At 48.9% G+C, this 27,534-nt stretch overlaps 1 protein-coding gene across 2 annotated transcripts in view; it reads left to right on the top strand.

Annotated features, from left to right (window-relative positions):
• The first annotated feature begins 208 nt into the window (after positions 1 to 208).
• The window catches only part of Hk2 (hexokinase 2), a 49,178-nt gene continuing 21,852 nt past the window's right edge, over positions 209 to 27,534 (top strand). Inside the window, exons 1-3 of one of the 2 annotated variants that reach the window (XM_021164876.1) lie at positions 209 to 737; positions 14,875 to 15,037; positions 25,676 to 25,824. In XM_021164876.1, the coding sequence (XP_021020535.1) occupies positions 675 to 737; positions 14,875 to 15,037; positions 25,676 to 25,824 (375 nt within the window). In that variant the 5' untranslated portion in view covers positions 209 to 674. Of the gene's footprint in view, positions 738 to 14,874; positions 15,038 to 20,986; positions 21,193 to 25,675; positions 25,825 to 27,534 lie in introns of those variants that run through there. The other variant, XM_029478650.1, reaches the window with a different exon arrangement.

Here is a 27,534-nt window from a genome sequence, read left to right as displayed (position 1 = left end):
CCCAGCTCCGCCCCTAGCCTCGGGCGCGTCTCTCCCGCCGCCTGCTTGGGTGCTGGAGCAGCCGCGCCCGCGGGCTCTAGGAGCTGATTGGCTGTGGACCGCGGGCGGACAGCCGGAGAGCGCACACACCCTCTTCCCGCAGCCAATGAGCACATCCACGTCACTGTCCGGGGCGGCCCAAAGAGCCGGCAGCCCCTCAATAAGCCACATTGTTGCACTAACTCCAGTGCTGGAGTCTCAGGACACCACAGGCTACGCGGAGTTGTTCTGCTTTAGAGATCCGAGGGCAGGAGCATCACGCTAGTGACTCTGATAGGTGCGATCGCCGGATTGGAACAGAACTGTCATTTTTTCCGAAGTTGAGCCTTAGTGACCCAGTGAGTGAAGTTAGCGACGGGACGCTAAGCAGCTAGACCGGTCGGCAGGAGTGAGACTTAGGTGCCTTCTAGTAGTTGTGATTAAAGAATTGAAAAAAAGAAAAAAACCCTGTTTCTGGGAACTCGAGGCCCTCAGCTGGTGAGCCATCGTGCTTAGCTTCTTTGTGTGGCTCCTGGAGTCTTCGATCCCAGCCGGACACCCGGGCCTGGTTTCAAAGCGGTCGGACTGCGCTGCCTGCTCCATCGGTAGCGCTCGAGCCTCGGTTTCTCTATTTGGCCCCGACTAGCCGCAGCAGGATGATCGCCTCGCATATGATCGCCTGCTTATTCACGGAGCTCAACCAAAACCAAGTGCAGAAGGTAAGTTGGCACGGGCCGGAGCTTCTGGCTCGCTTCGGACCAAGTTGCGTGCTCTCCCGGAATCTGGAGCACGCAGAGGACCTGCTTCCTCCTCCTTCGGGGCTGGAGACGTGGAACCAGTCTGGGTAGCTGGGAAAGACCTGAGCGCGAGTAGCCACGTCTGCTAGGCACCCTCGTGGCCTGACCGCTCACCATCGATAGTCCCACCTACCCGGGACCTGCGCACACCCTCCCCACCCCTAGAGCCCCTAATTTCTTGAAGAGACGGCCGCCCTGCACGTAGTCTGAGACTGCTGCGCCCACGTGGGAGGAGCCCCCTTTTGCAGCCCGAGTTCCGGCAGGAGCACGTGGGGAAGAATCCTGCGTAGGGGAGGAGGCGGGGTGGAAGCGTGTAGCAGCTGGGGCCCGGCCCTCCTGAAATTAAGGATGCGTTGGAGAGGCCTTCGGTTCCTCGTGGCGCTCCTTGGAGGTGGATCGGGGGTGGGGTGGGGGAGAGAGAGCCACCCAGGAAGGAGCGGGAAAGGGCGCAGAAAGACTAGCCTGCCGCGCCCCCTCCCCGGAACTGAACTGCCCGGAACTGAGGCTCGAAAGGGGCGCCCCCTCACAGCAGACCTTCCTGGGGACCGCCCCGCCTCGTCCCCGTGTCTGGCCTCCGAGTTGGGGGCGGGTTTTGGATAGTATGTTCTGATTTGGAACTAAAAGTTACACGGAATGGACTCATCTTCCCACCCCACGACCCCCAGAGTTCTTTCTTTTCTTTTTATTTGTTTTTGTTTTGTTTTCTTGGTCTCTGAAAATGAACCTTTAGTCGCTCTGACCTTCCTGAGCCCACCTCACTCTGCCTTCCCGGCAAACTCCAGTTCTCTCGGCGCGCCATTTACATAAGAAAGCGCCTCCAGCCCTGCTTGGTGCCTCGCTCTCCGCTTCGGGCTAGAGAGGTGGGGGTGGACCGGAGCCAGGCCTAGAGCGCTCTAACTCCCAGGAGAATTGAGTTTCTAAAATACCCAGGATTACGGGATTGGTTCCTGCCCTAGTCCAGGATTTAGGAGAGGGAATGGTCTAGTATGGGGCGGGGGCCGAGGGTGGGTGCTGTCCAGAGGTTTGTGTTAGAGCTCAGTTACACATTTGAAATTACAGTGTCTCACAGGAACAGATTTTAGGGAAAGTGCCTTGACCACGTTCCAGCCCCCTCCCCCTTCTCATGGTCCTGACTGCGTGGGAGAGGTTGGTCGGTTGCTTTTGATGTATCCAGGGCCCTGGCAGATGAACCTCAGATTTGAGAGAGGCACCTGATTTGAGTTTCTCGGTTGGTTTTCTCGAATATCTTGGGACGTAGCCCTTCGTTTTAATTCGGTTTGTTTAGACATTTGCCTTTAGGCTGGCACGATTTTGCAGGCTCCATTGGGCTTATCTATTGATTCAGCCATCTCTTGACAATTCCTAAAACACAAAGTGGAGGAAGACTCTTTAGTCCTAGGGAGAGTGAATTTTCCTCTTGGACATCTGAATTCTTTTTATGAACTTTCTCTCCGGTGATGGGACTGTGGATGCGCGACAGACAGACACCCCTAGGGACATGCGGTAGAATCGTCAGTTCCCGGGAGTGGAAAGGGAATTAATCAGAGTATCTGAAAGTGAGTTCTAACTTCTGTCTTGTGGTTCATTCGCCATAGGACCCAGAGCCTCTTGGGAGGCCTGTTCCTACAAGATGCAGGTGACTGTGCCCATCCCATTTTATGGTGACTGACTGGGCACCACAATGTGAGCCTTTTGTTCCTTTACGTTTTTCTTTGCACTCCCAACCCCAGGACACTTGGATGTACTTCCTCTAAGCTACCAATAGGGGCAGAATTGAATCAGGCCTGTAACTTAAAAAACCAGGTGTCACACGAGGGATTTAGATTCCCAGTTTAGACTCCCTGATCTGGCTTAGGTGTGCAAAGCTGTTTGATCCCCCCGAAGTTTGAGACGAGGTGCAGAGTATATTGGGAGTGTCTCTGAGCTGAGGAAGAGTTAGAAGATGAAACTCTGGTTTAGAAACGCTTGGTATATTTTGTTTTTGGTTTGAGACAAGGTCCCTCTACAGAGTCCGCCTGTTTGTAGACCAGACAGTGTAGACCAGATCACAGAGATCTGCCTACCACCCTCCACCTCTCATTATCCCTGGCAGGCTGGACACTCACCTGTAGACCAGGGTAGCTTTGAACTCAGAGATGCACTTTCCTCTGCCTCTGCAGGAAAGGCATGGCCACCATGCCTGGTTTCTGATTGGGACTTTTCTGGAACTCCTCTAAGATTATCTTATTCTTGTCTTAGCACTTGGAAGTCGTAGATAGTAACCAGCTACAACTAGCTTCACTTGGCATCCTAGTGGGCAAGTGCAGTGTCTACTCGCTTTTGCTCATTGCTATTGTGTAATTTAATGGAGAGCACCTGCTCTGACTGCAAACAGAGCCCTGTTCCAGGTTCCAGACAAGGTTAGCTCATGAATATTCAAATAACTTCCCAAGATAAGCACGTTTGTTTCGAGTGTTCTTTATTGTATTGACATGGAACTGAGGTCACGATTAAGTTGCCCAAGATCACTTAAGGTTATTTTTGTAAGAACACCCGGATGCCTTGGTAAGAACAAATTGTTCTTGAGCTCACACGCTTGCCTGACTCTGGGGAACTTTAGGGCTGTGCAGTGTTCACTCATGGTGCTGGGAACCCTTTCACCCAGTGGTGTAGGCATGTAGCTGGTTTCCAGCTTGGCTTGAGCAATGGCATCGGTGCCACCAGAGCCCTGAATTCGTTTTTATCATCATTCTTCTGACAGCTACGACCCTGTCAGTTGGTCTGTGGACTCCTTGCAGACACCCAAAGAGTTTCCCAAGTTCTAGTCTCGGAGCCAGACTGGAGTATTCTGGGAGCCTTCTTCTACACTCCTGATTCCAGCTACCCCCTCATTCCAGCTTCATTTTTCTTGCAACTTTCTTGCAATTTGAAACTTTCACTTCTCAGGCCCTGAACATGGAGTCTAGTCTGGCTTTTCTCTGTGTACCGCTCCATCTGCACACCTCCTCATCCCTCATCCCTATTTTACTGGCTCTGCACATCCCAAGGACTGGGTTAGAGGTGGCGTCACACACTTTTCCCAACCTTGGAGCTTCAGACATTTTGTGCTAGAAAAATTTTGTGAGTGAGGGGCTATTGCAGTCTACAATAATATTTACAGTAAATAATTCTGTTTACCTTTTCCCTGTTTGAGACATATAGCTCAGGCTGGCCTCCAACTCTATACACAGAGGATGACCTTGAAATCTTGGTCTGATCCTCCTGCCTCAGCTCACATGGAACCTGCTTTATGTGGTGTTGGAATCAAACTCATGGCTTTGTGTATGATAGGCAAGGACTTTACCAACTGAGCTGCGGCCCCAGCTTTCCCAGCTCCGCTTCCTCTTTTTATTACCTGGCTTGCCTAAAACTGCTATGTAGACTGGGTTGGTCTGGAACTCAGAGATCCACATATTTCTGCCTCTTGGGTGCTAGGGTTAAAGATGTGCACAACCACACCCTCTTCGTTCTTTTTTTCCTTTTTTTCTCTTCTACCCCCCTCTTTTGAGGTTGTGCGACCGCAGTTTTCAGCAGAAGGTTCTACCAGACTCACGGGGGTGGGGGTGGGGGAACCAACTAGAAAGCTATGGGAGGTGCCTTTGTTTCAGGGAGCCACTGGGGAAGATTGGTGCTCTCCTCCTGGGAGTTTTCTGTCAGCTTTCTACACAAGGTAGACATTTGAGCTGGGGCCCGGGGGGTGGGGGGTGGGGGAGGGGGGCTGGTGCTACCTTTCCAGGGACAGAGGCAGTGGTTCTTGGGAGAGGTTGCAAGATGGAGTCCAGAGTAGTAAGCCTTGGCAGTTTGGGCCAATTAGGAAACATTCTTTCACTTGTGTTCTTTCTGGGGGAAGTGACACTCATACTCAAAGGTCTTGACTTTACTGTCAGCTGGGGCACCCCAGGTTGAAGCATCTTCTCTTTTAGGGAACCCTGTACCTGCCGTTGAAGTAGCTGACTTCCAGTAACTCCCTTTCCGAGGAGCAAAAGGGCAGAGGATGCCCAGGGCAGGTGGGAAGTGTGCACCTCTGGGAGCTGGCTTTGCCCCCGGTGCTGGCTTCCCACTGGGGAAAACCTTAGAGGTGGGCTCACCAGACCATGAAAGCTGTGGCTGTCATGCCCTCATTCTTTTGGTTCAGTAGGATGGGGTCTCCTAGAACTACAGTAGGGTATTTTGCCCCTCATATTCAGACCGTGGGCTATTGAGTGCTTTTTCTTCTTACTGACCTTGGGGAGCCCCAACTTACTCATAATGTTGTAGTTAGTCTCCCCTTACATTTCATTATTACTTTTTGAGGTGCCAAGGGCTAAATTTCAGGGTCCTAGGCAAGGACCTTCGGGCTCACCTAACTTCATCTCCAGCCCCACTGCGTGTGTGCGCCCGTGGTCGTCATGGTCTCATACTGCAGTCCAGGCTAAGCTGAAACTCACTATGTAGCCCGGGTTAATCCCAAACTCATGACAATCAGTTTTCTGACATTATAGTGCTGGGTGTGACCCACCCCATCCTTCCTAGCCCTTGTATGCCTTGAATAGGTTTCGTCTTCTTTGGTTAGGATTCGAGAGTTTTGGCCTGAGGAGCAGAGAATCTCATTTTATGGGTGGCCATAATTGCTTAGTGCTTCTGTCTCCAGATCTCTGGACATTCCTTTCTTGAAACTTTATCTTGGCGCCTATCCCAGAAGTCCTTGGAGTAAGGGACCCACCCGCCCACCTTTTCCCTCATGGTCTCTTGCCCAGCATCCCTGTCTGTCTGTGGAGGTTTGGTTGGGGGGCAGTCCATGTTCTTAAAAGCCCTTCTACCCAACTTTTCCTTTTAGCATCTTTATTGCCCGATAAAGGAAGGGATAAAGGCAGATAAAACACCTGACTACTCTAATGGGGGTTCAGTGAGGGCACCTGAGGGTAATTTCCTTTCCCAGCTGAGAGGCTGCCTCCTACTCACTCCCTGAGTTTTTCCTGGCTCAGGGCTTTATACAAAGCCATCGAGACTCACCTGTTCCTTTTCCCTATAAAGCTCTTTATTGGGAGCTCGAGGGTTGGGACAGGGTCTTACACTGTAGCCCAGGCTGGCGTGGAACTCACTATGTGATTCAGGCACGCAATCCCTTTGCCTCAGCCTCCCTATGGAGATCTGGGATATTTTATGTGTGAGCCACCTGTGCTTGCTCTCCAATGAAGATCTTATAGATAAACGTCATTTGTACTTAGTAGACGTTGGCATGTCAGACACAGTGCACTGAAGTATCTCAGGCCACCCTCTAGCTTTACTGCAGAGGAGATACTGTTATGTCATTCAGGTGAAGACACCAGGTCAGTACCTTGCCCAAGGCCAAGGCAGAGCTTAAACCCAGGCAGGCAGCCTCACTCCAGAACCATGCACTTAACTCCCGGCACAGCCGGAGACAACTGGAGATGGTTGGCTGTTTTATTGGGTTATGAGTCAGGTGTTAGTTGGAAAGGGACCTTCGGGATGATATCATCTAAGACCTTTTATGGAGAAGACACCAGCTGCTGCGTACCAGGAGACACGTCTAAACTTTCCCAAATCCCTGAATCTGGAACTCAGTTTCCCAGTCACAAGCTGCATGGCAGATTGTGGTCCCTGGCCTGGGGCTGTCTAGAGAGGGTAAAGTCACCTAGAGGACCAAGCATTGTGTAGGTAGATGAACACGGAGGAAATGGTGGCAGGAAATAGTGAGTAGTGACCTGAAGAGCGGGGTCAGTCTGGAGTAGCTAGCTCTTCATTTTCCTAATGTCATAGTCCCACGCTGGTAACCGTAGCCAAGCCTTCTTGAATACCAGCTCATGAGTACTGAGAGCTGCTTACATCACAAATGTGGCAAAGGCTGAGTTGCTGCTTATGATCTTCTGTATCTAGTGAGAATGAGGGACAGATGTTTGGTCAGCTTGGAACTGAGATGTCTGCGCATTCACCTTTATTGTAGCAACTACTCATAGAAGCCGAGCATCACACACACACACACACACACATATCATTTTCCCCTTTGCTTTTCTCCCTCCAGCTCCTTTGTACCTCCCCTTTCTTTCAGATTCTTGGCTTTTTTTCCTATACATGAATTTTCTTGTATATATTTATATATGCATGCAAATATATGTATGTGTAAATGTGCCTATGTGTGTATATAGATATATACATATATTTTCCCAAATGTACAAATACAACGTGCTCAGTCTGTATAGTGTTGTTATCTGTATGTGTGTTTTCAGGGCTGACCATGTGGCATTGGATAGCCATTTGGTGTGCTTTTCCTAGGGTAGATACTATCTCCCACGCCTCAGTGTTCCCTAGTTGCTGTAATTCTTCTAGGGTTGAGACCTTGAACTCTACCTCTGGCCTGACATTTTTTAAGATGATTTAATATACACTGTTTTGTTTTGTTTTTTAAAAAAAGAAGCTAAATGTGCCACCCACTGGAAATACTAGCACTTGAGTGACCAGTGCATGGGGATTGCCTTTGGTTTGAGGGTAGCCTGGGCTACCATCTCAAAACCAGGCAAACAAGTAAACAAACAAACAAAAAGTGGTCCTTGGAAGAGACACTACTGGTGTGTGTCACCTTGGGTTTGTAAGCGTTTCTTGGCTTATCTGCCTCTTGCTATGGACTGAGCTTCTTGTTGGCAGAGTCTGCTGTCTCCTTTACCCTGGTGTCTTCTGTGCCCAGCCCTGGCACACTTGGTTTTCTACTATTCAGTCAGTTCATGGGTAAATGGACCAAGCCAGTGTCAGATACACCTGGGACCTGTTGTTTGTTGCGACACTCCCTCCCTCCAGGATGAAATATCTAATCCAGGGACTGGCGGGCTCAGGCTGGGTATCCCCAATGCCCATCTCTTGGCTCCTGGCAAGTGTTGCCACCTGGTCTGTCTCATTCCACGTGGTTGAGAGTAAGAACTGGCTGAACAGGAAGGCCTGTGACTCACAACGAGGCAATAGGATCTTGGAGGAGTGGCCTGCATGCTCCCTACTCTTCCACATTCACTGTACTGCTTCGGTCTCATGAGCAGTGAGAGCTGGAGTCTCCCCAAGATGGCAGGGCTGCCCCAGCAAAGAACCTCCTCTTCCCCGTTTGAGGAAAGCGTTTGTTCAGCAGATCTGTTATTTTCCATCAGCTGCGTTTAGAAGGCTGGGGATGCAGCTAACGCTTTCAACGTCTTCCCTGGCTCACCCCTTCCTCCTCGATTAGACACTTGATCTTCCCTCAACCACAGCATGGCATACATTTGCTGTTCCCTGCGTGCACAGCCTTGGCCCTGCTGGGAGGAGTTGAGAGCATTGTAATTAATGAGGACATGGATACCATTTGCCAGTTTTTCCAGGGTGGACACGCCTGTGCCTGCCCCAGGTTGGGGTGCCTAGTGGAGCGACCACCTGAGGATGTGGACCTTGCCAGGGACAAGGCTTGTGGTCTGGGGAAGCTTCTCCAAGCCGTGGTTTCCTTGTCAAAGCCTGATGATAAAACATTGCCAAAGGAATAATGCAAACACAAATGGTGTGTGTGTGTGTGTGTGTGTGTGTGATTCCTTTGAAACTATGCAGCAAGCCTGTGTTGTCACCACATGGTCAGTGGAAGGCTGTGTGTGTGTGTGTGTTTAGGTTTAAAGTAGGGCACCCTCTCTCAACTGTCCTCTTGACCCCTCCATTCTCCTGGGTGCTTTGACTGTGCATAGCATGTAGGCTAGGGACAAATCCTTCTGTTTCTCCTATTGTCTTATACTGTCTTTCTGTGTAGCCCAGGCTAGCCCTGAACTTGAGCTCTTCCTGCCTGAGCTTCCTGAGTGCTAGGATTACAAATATGTGCCATATAAAACAGTATCGATTATATGTAAAATTAATGTACATAGCATGTATATATTTTACATTTTCTTGTGTGTGTGTGTGTGTGTGTGTGTGCATGCTATGGTGCATACTTGGAAGTCAGGACACCTTACTATATGGGTTCCTGGGGTCATACCCTGGCCATTCGGCACACCAGCAAGTCCCTTTATCCACTAAAGCCATCTTACAGGCACGGTGTATTTTAGATTATTTTTGTACTGTACTGGGGATCGAACCTAGGACTCTGCGATTGGCTGCCATTGTAGGCCTGTGCCCCCCCCCCCCCCCCCCCCCCGTCTCAGTCTTCCTAACTTTCTAAACTGAAGTATGATACACATACGAAACTAAATACGGTCTGGATAACACCTCCATCCGTCCAGTATCACCAGAATCACCCCATTGTCTGGCACCCCTTCCCCTCCCCCACCCTGAAAGGGCTATCACTGTCTTTGTTCTTAGGCAAGCTTCTCACTATATATAGCCCAGGCTTGCCTAAGTAAGGATGACCTTAAACTCTGATTCTCCTCCTCCTCTAACTCCTAAGTGCCAGGATTCCAGACAGGCACCACTGAACCTGGGACCGGCATGACTTGTATCAACACCACAGACCTGGCTTTTGGATTCAGGCGAGTGGACTCCCAGGGTGGGTTGTTCCCTCCTGAACCTGCTTCTTTCACTGATCATCTTGTGATACACATTTGTGTCTGTGTAGGTGGTGGCTGGTGGCATGTTCTCATACTGTGTGATACTGCCTCATATCCCTTTGTCGTTGATCTCAAACAAGCAAGACCAAGCCACTCACAAAAGGCAGGGCCTATCCTAACTATCCTGTAGGAGGCCAGGCTGGAGCTGAGGCTGGAGATAGCTGATGTAGTTTTTTCTTCAGGAGGAGCCTAAATGATATGAAGTCAGGTAGGCCTTGAACTTGAAGTGGTCCTTCTAGGACCGCTGGAGGAAAATGTTCTAGATATTAATGGAAATGGCCAAGGACTGGAGAGTGGAGTGGAGTGGGGGGCGTCGGCTGTGTTTCTGGCTCCCTTCCTGGCTTTGCTCTGATGTACTGAGATGGTGCAGTCACTTCTCCTGTTTGAGCTCCTCAAGTCTGCCAGGAAGGAGTGCCCTCAGAGGATTTGGTGGCTTAGGTTAGCTTTGGTCAAAGGATTTCTTGACCAAGGAGGCATCAGCAGGAGTTGAGTGCAGAACTCTGAGCTTCTTGACAATCAAGGCAAAATGGACAGAGCCCTTCAGGAATCAGGTTTTCATCTCACATACCAAAAAATATGGTGACCCTGGCAGCCAAATGTCCTGACACCAGGGACTGAGTGGCCGAAGGAAGATCTGTTAACAATGCGGCTAATTTAAAATGCTCCAGCGATCTTTGTGTTTCTTCCTTCCCAAGATTTCTGTTTTGTTTTAAGGTGACCCGCTCGGTAGCCAAAACTGGCCTTGAACTTGTAATTCTCCTGGCTCAGCCTCCTTGGTGCTGGCATTCTAGATGTGAAGCGCCCTGCCTGCTCCAGGCTTCCTCCTCTGTTGGTGTGGCTCTGGAGGGACGTGGAGTAATTTAAAGGTTGGATGATACCAGCTTCCCTTTTTGGATGGGGTTTCTTGTCTTTAGAGTTTGTCCTGGCTCCACCTCTAACTCTGGAGGAAGAGTCATGTCGGGCTCCTGTCGTGGGAGAAATGAAACTGACCTGTATTGCCCAATGAGGAGGAAGTTCTAATCTCTTTAGCCTTGCTGCACAGCTATCAGTTAGAAGTGCTATCTCTAACACGCCCTTGCCTTGGGTAACCTGGCAACCTTTTCTTCCCTGACCCCAGCCAGCTTTGCTCAGGCCTGTCTGTGACTCCCCCATCAGCAAGGAAGCCTTCTGTTTTCCCGCCTCCTATTTAGATAGAGACCTAAAGGGAAGCACCTCCTCCTTCCCTCCCCCCTCCCCCCAACCTATCAACACAGAAGGAGAAGAGGACGGCTGGGGGAACGAGCCCTGCTATTTTAAACCTCAAGTTTGGGTAAGCAGTGCTGAGGATTGCCTTTGGCCCTCTCAGCGCGCCGCTTGGCAGAGGTTTCTTCAAGAGGAAAGGGGAGAGTTGGGGAGTTTTATGCTGGGCACCTCCATTCTGTCTTGGCTGCGGGGGGTCTCTGCACCCCCATTTTATAGTGAAAATGCTGTCACACGTCTCAATGTTATAGGATCTGTGTGCCTTGCAGCCAGAATTGGCCTGGATCCTGGTGCCAACTACTTAAACCTCTTCCCAGAAAGTGCCAGCTTTGTCTCTCCAAGTACCACAAGTCTGGGTCCAATGGACACTAGTTATTTATTTCACCATTGGCCTGCTGTCCCAACAACTGGCTCTTTTCCTGTGTGCACATGCTTACACACTTGCGTGTGTACATGCATGTGTACATGTATGTGGAAGCCACAGGGCATTACTGAGTGTTACTCGTAATCCATTTTTATTTTATTTTATTTTTTTTTTACAGACAATATCTCACTGGTTTGCAAATAGGCTAGGCTGTCTGTCTTTCTGTCTGTCTCCATCCACCTCCAGTGCTGGGATTCCGAGTGTATGTATCATGCTTGGCTTTTTCTGTGTATAGGTGTTTCGTCTGTGAATGACTGCATCGTGTGCATGTCTGGTGCACAGGAGCGCAGAGGAAGGTGTTGGATGCTCTGAGACTGGAGTTACCAGGTTCTGAAGTACCATGGGGATGCTAGGAATTGAACCCTGGTCCTCTGGGACAATAAGCAGTACTTAGCCACTGAGCCTTCTCCCTAGCTAACATCCCCTGGCTGTTTAAAATATGGGTTCTTGGGGGTGGAATTCAGGTCCTCTCTTTACAAGGAGAGCACTTTTTCTGGTGGAGTTATCCCCCCAACCCCCTTCCCCTTGCCTGCTCCTCTTTTGAAAAGGCAAGTTCTTACTCTCTAGCCTAGGCTGGCCTAGAACTTACTCTGCAGCTGGGGCTAGCTTCCAGCTTGCTGCAGGTTTTCCTGCTTTAGTTTCCTGGGTGCTGGGATTACAGGCTTGAGCCAAAAAGACTTGGCAAAATAGAAGAAAGCAACCTAAAGCAACACTCACTAGAAAAACCTGTCGAGCCATGATCACTTATTGATGCGGCAGGAACCCATCCACGAGAAGGGAGAGGATATTGGAACCCTCAACCCTAGGGTGTTCATTTGGTCAGCCTGGAACGAATGTTTAGAGCCTGGGCCATCCTCAGACTTGCAATGTAGCCAAGGATGACCTGGAACTTCTGTTCCTCCTGCCTATGCCTCCCAAGTGCAGGGGTCACAGGCTGGCACCACCTGCACTTATGACTTCTTTATTAATAATAATAATAATAATAATAATAGTAATAATAATACTCCCAGACCCTCCCCACCTCCTTACCCATTTTGTTTTCTCTCCCCCAAACAAAATCAAAACAAAAAAACCCCACCAAACTAATATAAGTTTAAAAAAAAAATTAACCCTGCCTCTGCCCCTTCCCCACCCCCCCCCCAAAAAAAAAAAAAAGCTTCTGAGAGCATCTCACATGATTCTGGATTGCAGCCAAGTTTGGGAACTCTTATCTCAAGTGGCAGGATGGAGACTAAGCAGAAGTTATCAGAGACGGATTTAGCTGTGATTGAAGACAGGACTCTAAACTAACCTAGAGTGGGACTGAGGGACAAAGCGGGCTGGGGCAGACTTGAACGCACTCAGTGTGAGGTTAGGGAACTCTTGGGGTAAAAGAGACACAGTCTAATGACTGGTCAACCTACTAGGGTGCCCCTTTCTAAGGATGTGTTTTGACTGGTTGGAGTCTCACTGCTGTGTGTAAAAGTAAAATCTAGGTGTGTGTGTGGGGGGGGCAGACCTTCCATGACTCCAGGCAGATATGCATTTCTTCCCTGTGGCTGCGCGCTGGGGGACAAATGGAAGGATTCTGGAATCTGCATTCACTTCTAGAGGCTGCACCTAGTTTCCCATTTCCATTTCTCTTGGTTGCCATTTATCCAGTGCAGGGCACCTGCCAAGCAATCAATGGGCACCTGTGGCGTGCTTGGGAAGTTGTGGTCCTAGGATCTCTAACCCAGGTCTGTGGACCCCTAGACCAAAGACAATGGCCATCAAGTCAGGTGGGGCCTGAGGTGAAGCTATGCTAAAAATGTTTACCTACTGTTAATGGCTACATTGCCCTTATCATTTGTATCTGCTACTGAAGGGTATGATCCACTGAGCAAAGGGTAATGGGCCTCCAATAAAGAGCAGCCTTTTAACTTCTTTTTTGGAGTTAAGAGAGAACAATTAGCAATTAAAATCTCAAAGATGGCGCTGGGGACAGCTTGGTTGGTAAAGCACTTACTTCCCCTGCAAGCAGAGAGGTTGCTGGGGAATTAGCTCTTCTGTAGACTTTGGAAGCGGCAGAGGGACTCATCACAGGGCAGTGCAGGCTTTCCTCTACCTCTTTGGCATTTCATCTCCCTCCTTGGCAAATGGTGGAGAGGAGGTGTCTGGGAGATTTCTGGATCTCTCATCTCCTTGGAATTAATAAAGTAAGGGCTCTAATTGAACATTTGTGGCAAGTCCAGGAAAGGATCAACTGCCCCTTTGACCTGCCAGGCCAACTGTTTGTGTCTGTGTTGGAGGGATTCTGATATTCTCTCCCTTCTGGGAAGTCAGCTCCTAGGCAGCCCCAAGTCATAAAATATGACTAGTTTTTCCTAGCTATGGTGATCAGGAAGTTAGGGTTAAATGCCAGTTGGGTGGGTTTATCAGAGTGTAACTAAGTTGGGAGGCCAGTAACATTATTTCCAAATTGTGGACTAGGTATGGGGTAAGGAAAAGCTGGAGTCCTTGGAATAGCCGGGAGGCATAACTGTTATCTTCAGGAGGGCCAGGGCAGGTTCTGGAAATGGGTCTTCAGGGCTGGCAGGATGGGGGGATGTACCTATAGATTCAGGATTCTCAATGCTAGGGAGGACAGCTTGGGACTTATACCAGAGAAAGAATGTCACAGAGACCAGAGACATGCCCTATGGTTAGGAGGTGGGCAGAGGCTAGCTTATGTGAGGCTTAGGATGTTTAATGGCTGTCTTAGTCACTGTTCTAGTGCTATGAAGAGACCTTGACCAAGGCAACTCTTATAAAAGAAAGCATTTAATTGGGGACTTGGCTTACAGTTTCAGAGGTTTAGTCCATGATCATCATGGTGTGAATCAGACAGGCATGGCACTGGAGCAGGAGGGAGAGAGGAGAGAGAGGGAGAGGGAGAGAGGGAGAGGGAGGGGGGGGGCTGAGAGAGGAGGCACTGGGCCTGGTGTGAACTTTTGAAGCCTCAAAGCCCACCTCCAGTGACAGAATTCCTCCTATAATACCTCATCTGCTGCAACAAGGCTGCACTTCCCTAATCTTCCACTCCCTGGTGACTAAGCTTTCCAATATTTGACCCTAAGAGGACCATTCTTATTCAAACTACCAGAGTGGGAAACAACTAACAGATTTTAAACTCAGGAATCCAAGAGTCTGGGGTGGGGGTTGGGAAACTGATAGAAGAGTTAAAAATAGACCGGGGGATTGTGTAAAATGTGGGGAGGAGGTGATGGCTGCTGGCCCTGGGGTGAGGGTGACCTCACTGAGAGGACTAGCCATGCCAGGTGAAGGCCAGTTTAGGCAACAAGAGAAGAGGGAGGCCATGAGCCTCTGTTACAGGATGCTTATAGGCGTTTTAATTTAACTTTGAAAATCTCCTATTCCCCACTGTCTTCCTCCAGTTCTCTATTCCCTAGTAGTTAACTTAAATGTCTGTTTGTTTGTTTGTTTGTTTGTTGGTATATCAGCCTCATGTAACCTACATCGGACTTACCTGTTGGAGGGATGACTTAGAACTGATCCTGCCTTTGCCTCCAAAGTCCTAGAATTTAGGAATGCGGCAGGCCTGGCAGGTTTTGTTGGGCTGTCTTGTTTCTTGAACTGCTGGGGTTCAGATAATCTTGTACGTGGTAGTAAGTGCTCCAGCACAGGGACATTCAACTGCTGGCTCAAGAGAACACAAAAAAGACAGGGTCTTACGGTGTTGCCCAGGCTGCCTTAGAACTTGCAATCCTCCTGCCTCAGCCACCTGAGTGCTTGGGTTACAAGCCTGACTAGAGTTTTTTGAAAGGCTGGGTTATATTTAATAACATAGAACCTATTCTTGTCCCCTGCCCCCTTTCAGGTTGACCAGTATCTCTACCACATGCGTCTCTCAGATGAGACCCTTCTGGAGATTTCTAGGCGGTTCCGGAAGGAGATGGAGAAGGGGCTAGGAGCTACTACGCACCCTACAGCAGCTGTGAAGATGCTGCCCACCTTTGTGAGGTCAACTCCAGATGGGACAGGTACTGTGTGTGTGTGAGTGAGTGAGTGTGACTGCCCCAAGGATCTCTGAACTGAAAGTCCACTGAGACATAGAACTAATCTCAGTCAAGGCCTCTTGCAAGGTTTAACCCTTAGTCAATGCAAGCTGATGCAAACACTGGGAGATGAATGGAAGGCTATGGGATGGGAGGGGACGGCTGTCTGACTGCTTGGACAGCCAGAGTCAAAACTCTTCTTTGTCAGCCAGCCTTCCCTGCGTACCGTTGACAGCCATTTGTTTTCTGCTCTTGTGCTGAGCAGAGCTTTTTGCCTCAGTTTGGGTTTCCCAGTCCCACATAGATAACACACGGTGGTGGTTAACCATGTCGACCATGGTTGATGGGCACGTTCTGTAGGCATATCGATCAGTGCCATTCATAGTGTTTCAATTGTTTCATGGGCTCCGTTGAAAAGTCCTATAAGTTAAACTAAACTGGAAAGGATGTGAAGAGCCATTTCCATTGTGTCTATTCCAGTAACACTTCTTTAAAATATTCATTTTATTCTTATGAGTGTGAGTGTTTTGCCTGCATGTATATCTGTACACCACATAGGTGTCTGCCCAAAGAGGCCAGAAGGCACCAGATCCCCTGGAACAGATGGTTATGAGCTGTCCTGTGGGCGCTGGGAATTGAATCCAGGCCCTCTGGAAGAGGAGCCATTATTACTCTTCCCTGCCGAGCCATCTCTCCAGCCCCTAAGACTAAAACAAGATGCTGTTGGTTGAGGTTTGTTTAATCTCCTATTTGGATAGTCTCTCTTATGATGCCACCAAGCAAAAGATTGACATTGGAAAGAGTGTTATTTGACTTTTTGGGGAAGACAAACATCCAGCCTGCCTGGTGCCCAAATTGCAGAGAGCTGCAGTCTCCTCCCCACAGCATTTGCTAGTGTTTATATAGCCTTGGGGGGGGGGGAGGTGGGGCTTTTGAATTTGTGACTTCCTGGTCTCCCTTAAAAGAGGACTAAATCCCAGAAAGCCTTTCACGTGGACCTTTCGCTGCTATGGTGGAGGTGATGGAAGTGTCTGAGGGCATGAACAGAATCTCCACACCCATGTGAGTTCATCAGCACAGGTTGGGTACATGGGAGACATAGTCATGGCCTAGTGGGGTGGGGTGGGATGGGGTGGGGTGGGGGTTTTGATGGACAGGGGACTCTCAAAGCGAATGCCAGGAGGTTGAACCTGCACAGTGGCTTTGGTAGCATCCCTGGTGGTAGAGGTGCAACCTGTCATTGGCAGAGCCTGTTCATTTGCCACAGCGACAACCATGTTCTAGACTGGCATTTGTGGGGTCCGTAGCAGTGGGGGGCACTAGTGTGAGGTCTTTATCTGGGGAGCAAGGGAGAGAGTGAACTCAGGCCAGTGGAGGATTCAAGAAGCAGACTCGGAGAGCCTGAGGGACGGACGGGCGGCCAGGGGCTGTGGGAGGCGGGCGGGGCTGTGTTGGAACCTGACCTTGGATCCCTGCGTGCCCTTGAGGAACAACTTTTGAGAGTCTCTGGGATCTGGTTTAACAAGACGTTGTACAGTTCCTAAAGTAAGAATATTTGTTGAAGCCTTGTGACCTGTTTGGCCCAGCACTTAGCATGTGTCCTTGTTCATGAATGTGTGTGTTCCCAGACCTTCAAAGAGTCCCCTGAAGTGGGGAGAGGGGACCCTGTGAGCTCTGCTGTGCACTCTAGATTGGCTCTGTCTCATTCTGACTGGAAGCCATACCACATCTGTGTTTCAGTGTGACATTGTGATAAATGTATCAACTTCTGAAGGGCAGCCTGTATCTCACTAAGTAAGCACCTCAAATGTTGAAAAAGTGCATTGTGGGAGCCGGGGCTTGCCCTGAGCACCTACCTGCTTAGTAAGCTTAAAAGATTTATTTATGTTTTTATGTGTGAGTATTTTTTTTTTGCTTGCATGCCTGCCTGTATGCCGTGTTTATCTAGGAGCCCTGAGAGGTCAGAAGAGGGCGTTGGGTCCACTTGAACTGGAGTTACAGACTGTGACCCACACAGTGGGTACTGAGAATCGAACCTGGGTCCTCTATAAATAAGAGCAGTAAGAACGCATAAGTGCTGAGCCACATCTCTAGCTCCAATTCATTTACTTAAACAGAACTTTGATGAACTATATGTTTATGTTTCTCTTGTGTGTGTTATGTGTGCACTTCAATGAGTCTGGGGGCCAACTTGCTGGAGTAGCTCCCTCCTTCAACCATGGGAGTCCTGGGCGGTAGAACTCAGCTTGTCAGGTTTAGCAGCAAGTACATTTTCCTCAGACTCATCTTACCAGCCCCTAAAGAGATTTTTATCCTCCAAAAAGCTTGGTTGTTCAAATAATTTTCCCAAGTTCACACAAGTGATGATAGGCTGAGCCAGGAGTCAAACATGAATGTGCCAAAGTTACCAGGTGTGCGAGTGTGAGCATGTGCATGCCTAGGGTGGTGTGTGCAGCTCTGGGTGGTATAGGTTGTGTGACAGACAGGGAACAAGTGGTGTATATGACAGTTCAGCTCTACACCTTCTAAGTTCCCATATTCTCAGCACTGTTTACAGTGCCACCATACTGGAAATGTACCTTTGCCCGAGGAGTCCTGCATGCCCCCTTACATACACAAGCATACTGAAGTACAGATCTCACAACGTGATGAGTTGTGAGAAAGACACAACCCCCCCAGTCACTGGATACAAATGAAACTCCAAGCATCCTTGCACTAGGTACGGCCATTGAAACAGAAACTAGACCGAGTGTACCAGACAACAGACAGTTCTGTGCTAAAGCCCTCTCAGGGTCTCAGTGGTAGATACTCTACGGAAAAGGAGAGTCAGTTTTCAGAGAACAGTCCCCTAGCAAGCAGGCGGTGAGACAGTCAACTCGGGCTGGTCCGAACCAATGCCCAGCCCCGAAGCACACCGCCGACAGCATGTTTTATTTTCCTCGTACCTCCCACACGACTAGCACAATGCCTTCATTCTTCTTTTGGGAACTCTGATTGGGTTTGATCCACAAAATCCTCTCCTAGATTCAGCCATCTGTGAGGCCGTGGTGTGCCAAGCTCCCGTGGCCTGCCTTTGAAGAGTGAGAATTGTCCTTAGGGAGATAAAGCTTACGCAGATGACACAATTAAAGCGTGATCCTGGGCCATATAATGCAAGCATGAGGTGTGATAAAGGGAGCCCAGCTCCGTGATAGGCTGGCTGTGTGCGAGCTGCCGAAGCCCCTTATCTTGGTTGCTGTGTATTTTACCAACATCTACGCAGTGGAGGCCTGAGTGAACTGCAGCACACAAGTGAGTTAATTAAGGGGGTTTATGATATAGTGCTGGCGACCTAAGCAGAGATTGTACTGATACCCTCTATAGTGGGTGACATTTACGTATGTTGGGTCAAACACCTGATTGTTGTTATATTGATTTTTTTTTTTTTAAAGATAAGAGTCTCACACAGCTCGTGCAGTCCCCAAGAGGCTACTGACAATAAATAATTCTGTAGGGCAGATATGGGCAGGCCCCTTTCTAGGGGCATAGATTTTGTTAAAGTGACAGTTCAGAAACTGAATGTGGAAGTCTACTTGTGTATTAGTGGGTGAGCTGGAAGCACGTGGCCGTTTGCTGCTTCCGGCATTCGGTGGCCAGGAGGTCTGGGAGTCCTGTGAGTCAGCCCAATGCAATCCACTTGGCTAGTTTAGTTAAGCTTAAGATTTCCCCAGCGTCACCACTGGAAGTCCCATTATCCCTGTACACTGAGTAATCCAATGCAGGAGGGTGACGCTCTTGTCTGGCCCTTGAACCTAGGCCCTTGCTGCTGTTTGGCTGGGCTGCAGCATCTCCTTGGCCCCCAGACACATCCATCCCCTCCAGGTTACTCACACACAATCTTATCTGCCTGGGAACCAGACAGTTCCCTCCCAGTGACAACTTTGACAATGACACTCGCCTAGGTGCCTGTAGCCCTCGTTGCATCAGCTCTATGCTGTAGCTGACTTTGACGTGACATATTTTGGCAGCTATAAATTGGTACCATGTTATATAGTTTTGCCAGACAGACACGCTGACACTTAACTATGCTGTGAACTTCCATGTATGCTGACCCTCTCTCCATCTAGAAGATTCATGCTAACTCCTGTTGCCTGTACCTGAAAGGCATTCTTGTAGAGCAGAAATGACTCCTACCATTCTCTTTCTTCCTGGGTCAGTGTGTGGCCGGGTGGCAATCAGAACAACTGTGGCGCTTTTAGGGGTCGTCTTCCATTCTCACTGCTGTAGCAACCGATGGCAGAAGATGACCTGATTTCGCCGATTCATGATGGATTTAGTTCTTTCCAAATTTCATTTTTGTGTGTTTATTTTTTAAGACTGAGTAGCCCTGGCTGGCCTGGAATGTACTATGTAGATCAGGCTGCCTCTGCCTCCCAAGTGCTAGGATTATAGCACTCCTGTCCCTTCTATTTATTGATTTTTTAAATAATTATGTATATGCTTAGAGTGTGAGTTTGAGCACATAAGGGTAGTGCTCTGGGAGGCCACTAGAGGGCGCCGTTCCTGGAGCTGCAGTGAAAGGTAGCTGTGAGCTGTGCAGTGTGGATGCTGGGAACCAAACTCAGGTCCCTGGAAGAGAGCAATGCATGCCCTTGACCATTCACCTTCTAATAATCCCCTGGGGTGTTTTGTTTTGTAAGTATACTGTAGCTGTCTTCAGACGCACCAGAAGAGGGCGTCAGAGCTCATTACAGATGGTTGTGAGCCACCATGTGGCTGCTGGGATATGAACTCAGGACCTTCAGAAGAGCACTCAGTGCTCTTAACCACTGAGCCATCTCCAGTCCCTCAAAATAAGGTTTAATCATACATTTTATACAAATGACTGTAAAGTCTTTTACTAACATAAAATAGTATATGCAAAGCAGAAAACACAAAGGTGTTGCCTTCCTCTTAGTGATATAACAAAAGGCTTGTTGGTTGTGCCAGAGCATTGACAAAGCGAGCAGAGCAGAGAGTCTAAACAGGCTGAGAGGCATTGTAAGAGGGCAAAGCTAGGGGCCTGGATGATCACCGGCTTTTTTGACTGTTAAGGTAGTGAGGCTCACACCATACCCATTACTCTTGAGTAATCTCTGTCACTCAGGTGCTTGGGGGGAGGTGCTGAAGCAGGAGGATTGCCATGAGTTTGAGGCCAACTTGGCCTAGAGAGTTGAGGAGGCCTCATCTCAAAAATCTAAAACCAAGGCAGGTGGCTCAGTCCGTACGGGCAGCCCAGCCCACCAAACTGAGTTTGCTTCCTGAGAGCAGCACCATGGAAGGAAAAGACAGACACTCCCACAGCTGTCCTCTGAAGACCATATCCACACAGCGTAAGTAAATGTAAAACAAGCATCTCTTGGGGTGACCCCCACCTCAGCTGTTGATGGGTGCACCTCAGTGTTAACTGTCACTGAATGAAATCTTAGGGCGCAGAATGAGAAGAAGTTAAACTAGAGCCAAGGGCACAGGAGGTGAGCTGTTATTTGGCCTCCCCCTAGCCCTTGCCCCAGACAGACCTTGCTTAGACTCATGGGAACTCTGTGGGATGCCCCTTATTTAGAAGGGGTTCCCAGAACCCATCATTTGTAAATCATCTGTGTAATTATCTACTGTTGGGGACTTAGAGCCATGCTCCAGCCCCAACCCCGACCCAGGAGGACACTTCCATTTCTCAACATACTTGCCTCAGAAGAATGGGCGAGGTAGCTTCGAAATACAAGGCCAATCACCTTTTTATTGCAAGGTATTCATAAGAGGGCTGGCCCGGCCTACTGCGCTGAGCTCCTGATGGGAGGAGCAGGTGGTGATCTATTTTAAATAGTGGCAAGTACCTAATGGTTGAAAATAGAACCTGCAGGGACATTCAACAGGCCCCTGTCCCTCAACCTTAAAAACCAGACAGAACGAAGTATGCGAGCATGTGTGTGTGCGGGCACACACACACACACACAGCCAAAAATCAAACCAACCCAGCTGTCGCCAGTTCCCAGATCACCTCGTAGAAGCTTTTAAACAACCCAGGAGTGATGAGTTACCCGTGTCTTGTTACCTCAGGTGACACTGGCTACCATGTTTAGATGGCTCACCGCCACTCAGTGCCCAGTCTTTCCCTGTGACAGGTGAGTTCCCAGGAGAGGTTGGAACGCTTTATCTCACTGACCTTATGTATCTGATAAGAGGCAAACTGCAAGTGTGCTGCTGGTTGTGTGGAATGGGAAGTGAGTCTGCAAATACACGGTTGGAGCGAGCAGCTTCGCCCTTCCCTGGAGATTTGATGAAGGGTGCCACCACCCTGTCCCTCTGTCCCCAGTATCTGAGCTGTGGACAGAAGCATTTTCTGATTTATTTTATGTGTGGGGGTGGTTTTAAATGAAGAGCGTCTTTCTTAGAGAGGCCTGAAGTGTCCTGTGAGGTGGGTACAGGGGCTTGGTGTATATAGTTACAGGAGAGTGCCAGTTTATTCTGTTGCCTAGGCACACAGCCTGCATCAGCAAGCTTCATCAGCAGAGAAGGGCTTCCACTCTTCATGATCTCATGCCTCCATCCCTCCACGAAGTATGGAAGATCTAGTTTCCAAGCGATGGGCTGGGGATCCTGGTACAGATGAGGTTGTCTTGCTTTTCTTTCTCATTGCTCTGTGGTTTCCAGGAATGGGAGTCATGGAGAGGAAACTGTGGTCCCGCAGGCTTTAGAGTCAGGAGCCTTGGCGTCAAACCCTAGCTCTCTCCCTTTGTGACCCTAACCAAATGACTCAGCTTTAGAGGGATCACTTCCAGACACCCAGCCCAGCTCGGAGGTGCTGTTGCCTCCGGGTTTTTCACTCTTGGCCTTGTAAGAGAAGAATTTCCCCTTTCAGGGCTTACAGCTTTCCAGTGCTTACTTATTGCTCAACAGAAACCTCCTTTGGCCAGCCAGCCCTGCGTCTGAGTCTCCGCTGTGATGGAAGGCGCTCGACACCACTCCCATCATATGCTAAAGTTTTTATTACATTCATTGTTTGCTTGGTGTGTGTGTGTGTGTGTCAGAGCAAATATGGAAATCCGGGGATAACTTGCAGGAGTGTCTTTCCTTCTATCATGTGGGTTCCAGGAATCAAACTCGGGTTGTCAGACAGGGTGTCAGTCACCTTTGCCCAGTTAGCTAACTCATCAGCTCTCATTTTATTTTTTAAAAATCGAAAGTTAGGATCCAGTGATAACCGCTGTACGGTTTAGCAGTAAGAAAAAGTCATGAGACGTGATCGTATAAAACCCAGTCAGACGTCTTATTTAATGAGTGATCTGTTAGAGAACAGATTCAACATGCGGTGGTAAGTCGCATCACAGTCCAGCTGTAGTTCTTTAGAGAAGCAGTCTCTGCGAACCTACTGGGTTCTTTACCTGTCGTTTTTGATAAATCTTTTTAAAAGTGTATTTTATTGTCTATTTTAAATTTTATATTATTATTTTAAATTTTGAAGTAGGGTCTCTCTGTAACTGACAGTCTCTGAATTCACCATTCAGACCAGGCTGTCCTGAAACTCACAGAGAATCTGCCCGCCTCTTCCGATTTAAGGCCACTAAGCCCAGCTTAAAATGTACTTTTATTCCTTTGTATGTATGCCTGCTTGTATGCATGTGCACCATGTAAATATAGTGCTCGTGGGTCCTAGAAGATGGTGTCTGCTCCCTTAGAACTGGAGTTTAAGGTGGGAACCCACCTCATTTTCTGTTTTAACCCAGAAGTAGGGTCTCTCTTCAACCCAGCTTGTATGATTTCTTAAGAAACTTCCTTCTCCCCCATTGGACTGAAACTTACTATGTGGTGAGACTGACTTCAGTCTCGGCCTCCTAACCAGTGGGATTGCAGGAGCACCCCGGAGCTGGGCTAAGACGCCTGCTCTTGGTGTATTTTCTTGCATCAGATCCTTTCTCCTGCCCTACCCACAGATGCTTTTGCCCTTCTCAGTCACGGTCTGTCACATGCTCCCATGAATGCTATTCTGGGATTCTGGAATGTCTTGGAAGAAGCCCAGTGGAGGTAGGGCTTGAGCTATGACTAGTGGTAGCATGTAGATTCAGAGTGGCCAACAAGAGTTAGGAGAAGACCTTTCAGGCCAAGGAACGGTGACACTGAAGGATGACAAGGACGGTGGCACTTTACTGACGATGATCTGTGTGTTGTACATGCATGTGTAACTTAGTCTGTATTCCATCGAAACCTCGCAAGTGCCCTGGCAAGTCAGCAGGATGAGCTGTGCGCTCTGCAGGTGAGGTAGCACGCCTAGGGAGCCTGGTGAAGCGCCCAGGCCACTGCTGAGCCAGAATCCGTGAGTCCTGGTCACCATGTATAAAGTCTGTCACCTAACCCCTGCTCTGTGGGGAGTGGTCTTATGCAATAGAGATTGGGCCTAGAAGGATCCCTCCCTTGCCCTGTGGGGTCATTTTAGGATTTCTGGAGTCACCGTCTCAGAGGCTCAGTCCTTGGAGCCGTGAGGATGTGTGGAATATGTGCTGAGGAGTTAGGTGCATTCTGAAGGAATGGGGAGCGCACCCCCAGTTCCTGCTAGCACTCATTATTTACAGTCCCCTTTGGTCCACCAGAAAGTACAGCCGAACCACATTCCTGATGGACCGACCATGCTGGGCTGAGTCCAGCTGGGCTGGTCTTGGATGATAACCAGCCAGAGGCAGTGCCGGCCACCTCTGTTCCTCATGGTCACTGATTCAGCGGATCGTGTGTGTCCCGGGCCTCAGAGTGCTGATGAGGCAACTCCCCCTTGATTTTCTCTTTCATCCCCCTGACAACCACCACATAGCATTTCCTAGAATCTGGCTGAGGCCCCATGGCCCGTGGAGGTTTGGACCTCGAGTGTCTAGAAAAGTCATCTGAGGCCATGGAGAGGGGGCGGGCAGTGTCCCTGAGTTGAGGCTGGCGTTGCTGTGGCAAGCCTTTAGTGAACAAGCATCTGGAGTGAGTAGTGGTGACTCCTTCAGAAGCCCAGTAGGGAGTGGAAAATTTGTATCTGCAGGAGGAATGCTAAGTCACCTGGCCTGATTGCAGAGGCCTTTCCTGGAAAGGTATCTATTGTCTCCCTTGCTATTTGGGAGGCTGGCCTGAATAGGTGTGAGACTGTGTTTGCCACGGACCTGGTGCTTACTGTGGCTTTTAAGTTCTGGCTATAATTCTGGGTGATTCAAGAATATTACTCAATTCTCTCATGGCAGTCCTGGGAAGTATGATGCTCCTGTTTAAAGAGAACAGAGGTCAAACCAAATTTTATGTGCCCGGGGTAGAAGAGGCTCTAGGCAAGGATTCTCACATACTTAACGTGGGTTTCAGATGAACGTTATTTAGACCAGCACTGCACCTGACCCAATGTGTGGGGGTGAGTCCTGAGGAACCTCAGTTGGTTGATGTGTACCCCAAAGTTTCTGCATTGCATTGAAGAGACCATGGACACTGTGTTCAGGGAGCTCATAAGAACTGGCCTTTGAGGGTGGGAGTGGGGCAAGGTACTGGGAGGGGGTGGGGGGAGGAGAGTCCAGGAGACCTGGGCACAGATGAAATCCTTTAGTCAGAACATACCTTTGATCCTCCCAACCAGACAAGAGGCTCAGTGTTGGCTAGCACACTAGTGAGTCCCCTCTTCTCTACCTAGAGATGAACCCTATCCTCTTTTTTTTTTTAAACTTTTTTTTTTAAAGATTTATTATGTATAGTGTTCGGCCTGCTTATATGCCTGTATGCCAGAAGAGGGCGCCAAGATCACATCACAGATGGTTGTGAGCCACTATGTGGTTGCTGGGAATTGAACTCAGGACCTCTGGAAGAGCAGTCAGTGCTTTTAACCGCTGAGCCATCTCTCCAGCCTGAACCCTCTCCTCTTAAGAGAAGGTGAAGAGGGTAGAAGGGGGCTGGGAGAGCCTGCAATGGGGTGAGTGCTTTCTCTTCTGGCTCCTGAAGCCTGCCATCCTGGCCTTCCTGTGGGCAGCAGGGCTTCTCAGCACTTATTTTCTTTCTGTGACTTCCCACAGCCAGCTGTGTTAGGACGAGCATCTGGGTGCTTCCCGTAGGTGCTTCCCGGCCCATGCCTGGCTTCCTGGTAGGATAAAGCCTACAGGCTAATCTGATTGGTGGTGTTTTCTCAGTGGAGTTTTTCTTCCCAGATAACTCTAGTTTTAGTCGTTGACAAGCCAAAAGGGACAGCTGAATGATGAAACTATCTCATGATTCATGTGAATTACAAAGTAATAAAAATATCTTATCATTGAGGAAGCCAGACATAAAGCTGGGTGTGATAAGACATGCTGATAATCCTAGGACTCTGGAGACAAGCCTGGGTTACATGGAGACTGTCTGAAAGAAAGAAAGAAAGAAAGAAAGAAAGAAAGAAAGAAAGAAAGAAAGAAAGAAAGAAAGAAAGAAAGAAAGAAAGAAAGAAAGAAAGAGGAAGGAAGGAAGGAAGGAAGGAAGAAAGAACCAAGTGTATACAGAAAAAGTGAGCCAGTTGCCCACCCTCACCCATGAGTGACTGGTACTGAAGTCTTAACTGCTTTTCATGAGCCAGTTTGATCTTGTCTTTTCCCAAATTGACAGTAGCCCTCCTTTGTCTGTCTACAGAACATGGCGAGTTCCTGGCTCTGGACCTTGGAGGAACCAACTTTCGTGTGCTCCGAGTAAGGGTGACAGACAATGGTCTCCAGAGGGTGGAGATGGAGAACCAGATCTACGCCATTCCCGAGGACATCATGCGGGGCAGTGGAACCCAGGTATGGCCTTGCTGTTGTAGCCACTGAGCTACCGATGCCTGTGGGACACCCTGCATCTTCTCCCACCACAGACGGACAGTCACTAGGACATCCTGGACACTGTTCCAGCTGTAAGGTTTCCTGTGGTGGGAGCCTTGACTATTCCTGCCATGTTTTGTGCCCAGAGGGCACTTGGCAATAAAATAAGTTTACGTGCACATTTTGGAAGAGGTGGGACCTCAACAGCCTAATTGACCTTTTTCCTACCAACCAGGTTCGCCCTGGAAAAAGGAGTGTTGATTATGAGCTGAGCCAGCAAGGGAGATATCATCAGATCCTTTGCTTGCCCTGAGGGTCACCTTGCCTCCTTTGGAGGCTGGGTATCTGGGGTTGTGGGCATTTTAGTTCTCCTGAAGGTGTCTCATGATCATTGTGTGATGTCAGGAGGAATACTGTAGAGGCACCATGGTGGGGTGTTTGCATAAAAGACTGGATCTTGTTTTGGGATGATCTCGCTGTATGATTCTGAGCTAAAGGGTACCAGCCAGCAGTACCCTAGTTGTCTGTTTGTAGAGAAGGGTGGTAGGGTGCTAGTTAGGTCATGGGCTGAGAGGGGAGCTGTGGTGACTGCAACACCTGGCAGGCTCGCTGGGGCCTGCTGCTTTCCACAGGAGCGTGCCCAGTCTTCAGATTGTCTTCCTGCTCTGTATTGTACCTCGTCGGTGTTGTTCCCTCTCATGAAGAATGTGTTAGCCCTTTCTCCATATTGCTTCTGTCTCGTTCTGGGCTCTGCTCCCAGATGACAAATATTTGAGAACCAAGTAAGACAATGCCAAAAAACACACCAGAAGTTTGGCTGTGGTTGTGAAAAACCACATTGCGATGTGTGAGCAATGTGTTGGGCGAATCTCCTGTCTCCGTAGACCTCTTTCTTCTATAACCACAGGAAGGTCACAGGCACCCCATGGTCCTGGCAGAGCCTGGCCAGGGCTTGCCACTTGAGTTGACATTTGCAGTGTGTCTGTCAACCTAGAAAGAGAATCTGTTTCAAACACTCAGGACCCCAAAAGTTCAAATTTACCTTGAAATCTCTCAAGACTGTCAGGGCCAGGTACACATCTGTAATCCTAGCATTTGAGAGGCTGAGCCTGGAGGATTGAGAGTTCAAGGCCAGTCTGGGCTATATATAGTGTGACCTTGTTTCCAAATGAAAGTCAAACCTATGAAAATAATTAAAATGTGACACCTGATAATAAAACACCTAATAATAAAAACATTTCAAACCACCGAGATTAAAGAAAATCACTTCTATTCTTTTTCTTTTAGCTACATTTAGAGAGAGAGAGAGGGGAGGGGGGGTCAGAGGATAATTTGTGGGAATCAATTCTCTCTACTATGTAGATTCTGGGGTTCACACATGGGCAGTCAGGCTTAGTGCTAGGTGTCATCTTACCAGCCCAGTTTTAAGTATTTTAATTAAAAGGGGGAAGAAGAAGATTTTTAAAATGCAGTTTTATTAGGTCAAAAGCTAAATTATCAAGCCTCAGACTTGCAACGGTCCTTAAAGAGCTGTGAGCCTGTCCAGGGAGAACTCTTATCTTCTGCTCACTGGTTTCTACCTCAGAGAACTTGGTGCCCCTTCCTCCTTGCCCTCCTGATGCTGGCCCTTGGGGGCGCCCGCACACCCTACACACACCCTGCTAAGGTTTTTGAGGTCTATCTCAGGACAAG

Source organism: Mus caroli, chromosome 6 (genome assembly GCF_900094665.2).
Source record: "Mus caroli chromosome 6, CAROLI_EIJ_v1.1, whole genome shotgun sequence".
In the NCBI taxonomy this organism is placed as follows: domain Eukaryota; kingdom Metazoa; phylum Chordata; class Mammalia; order Rodentia; family Muridae; genus Mus; species Mus caroli.
This window is presented reverse-complemented; position numbering and strand designations above follow the sequence as displayed.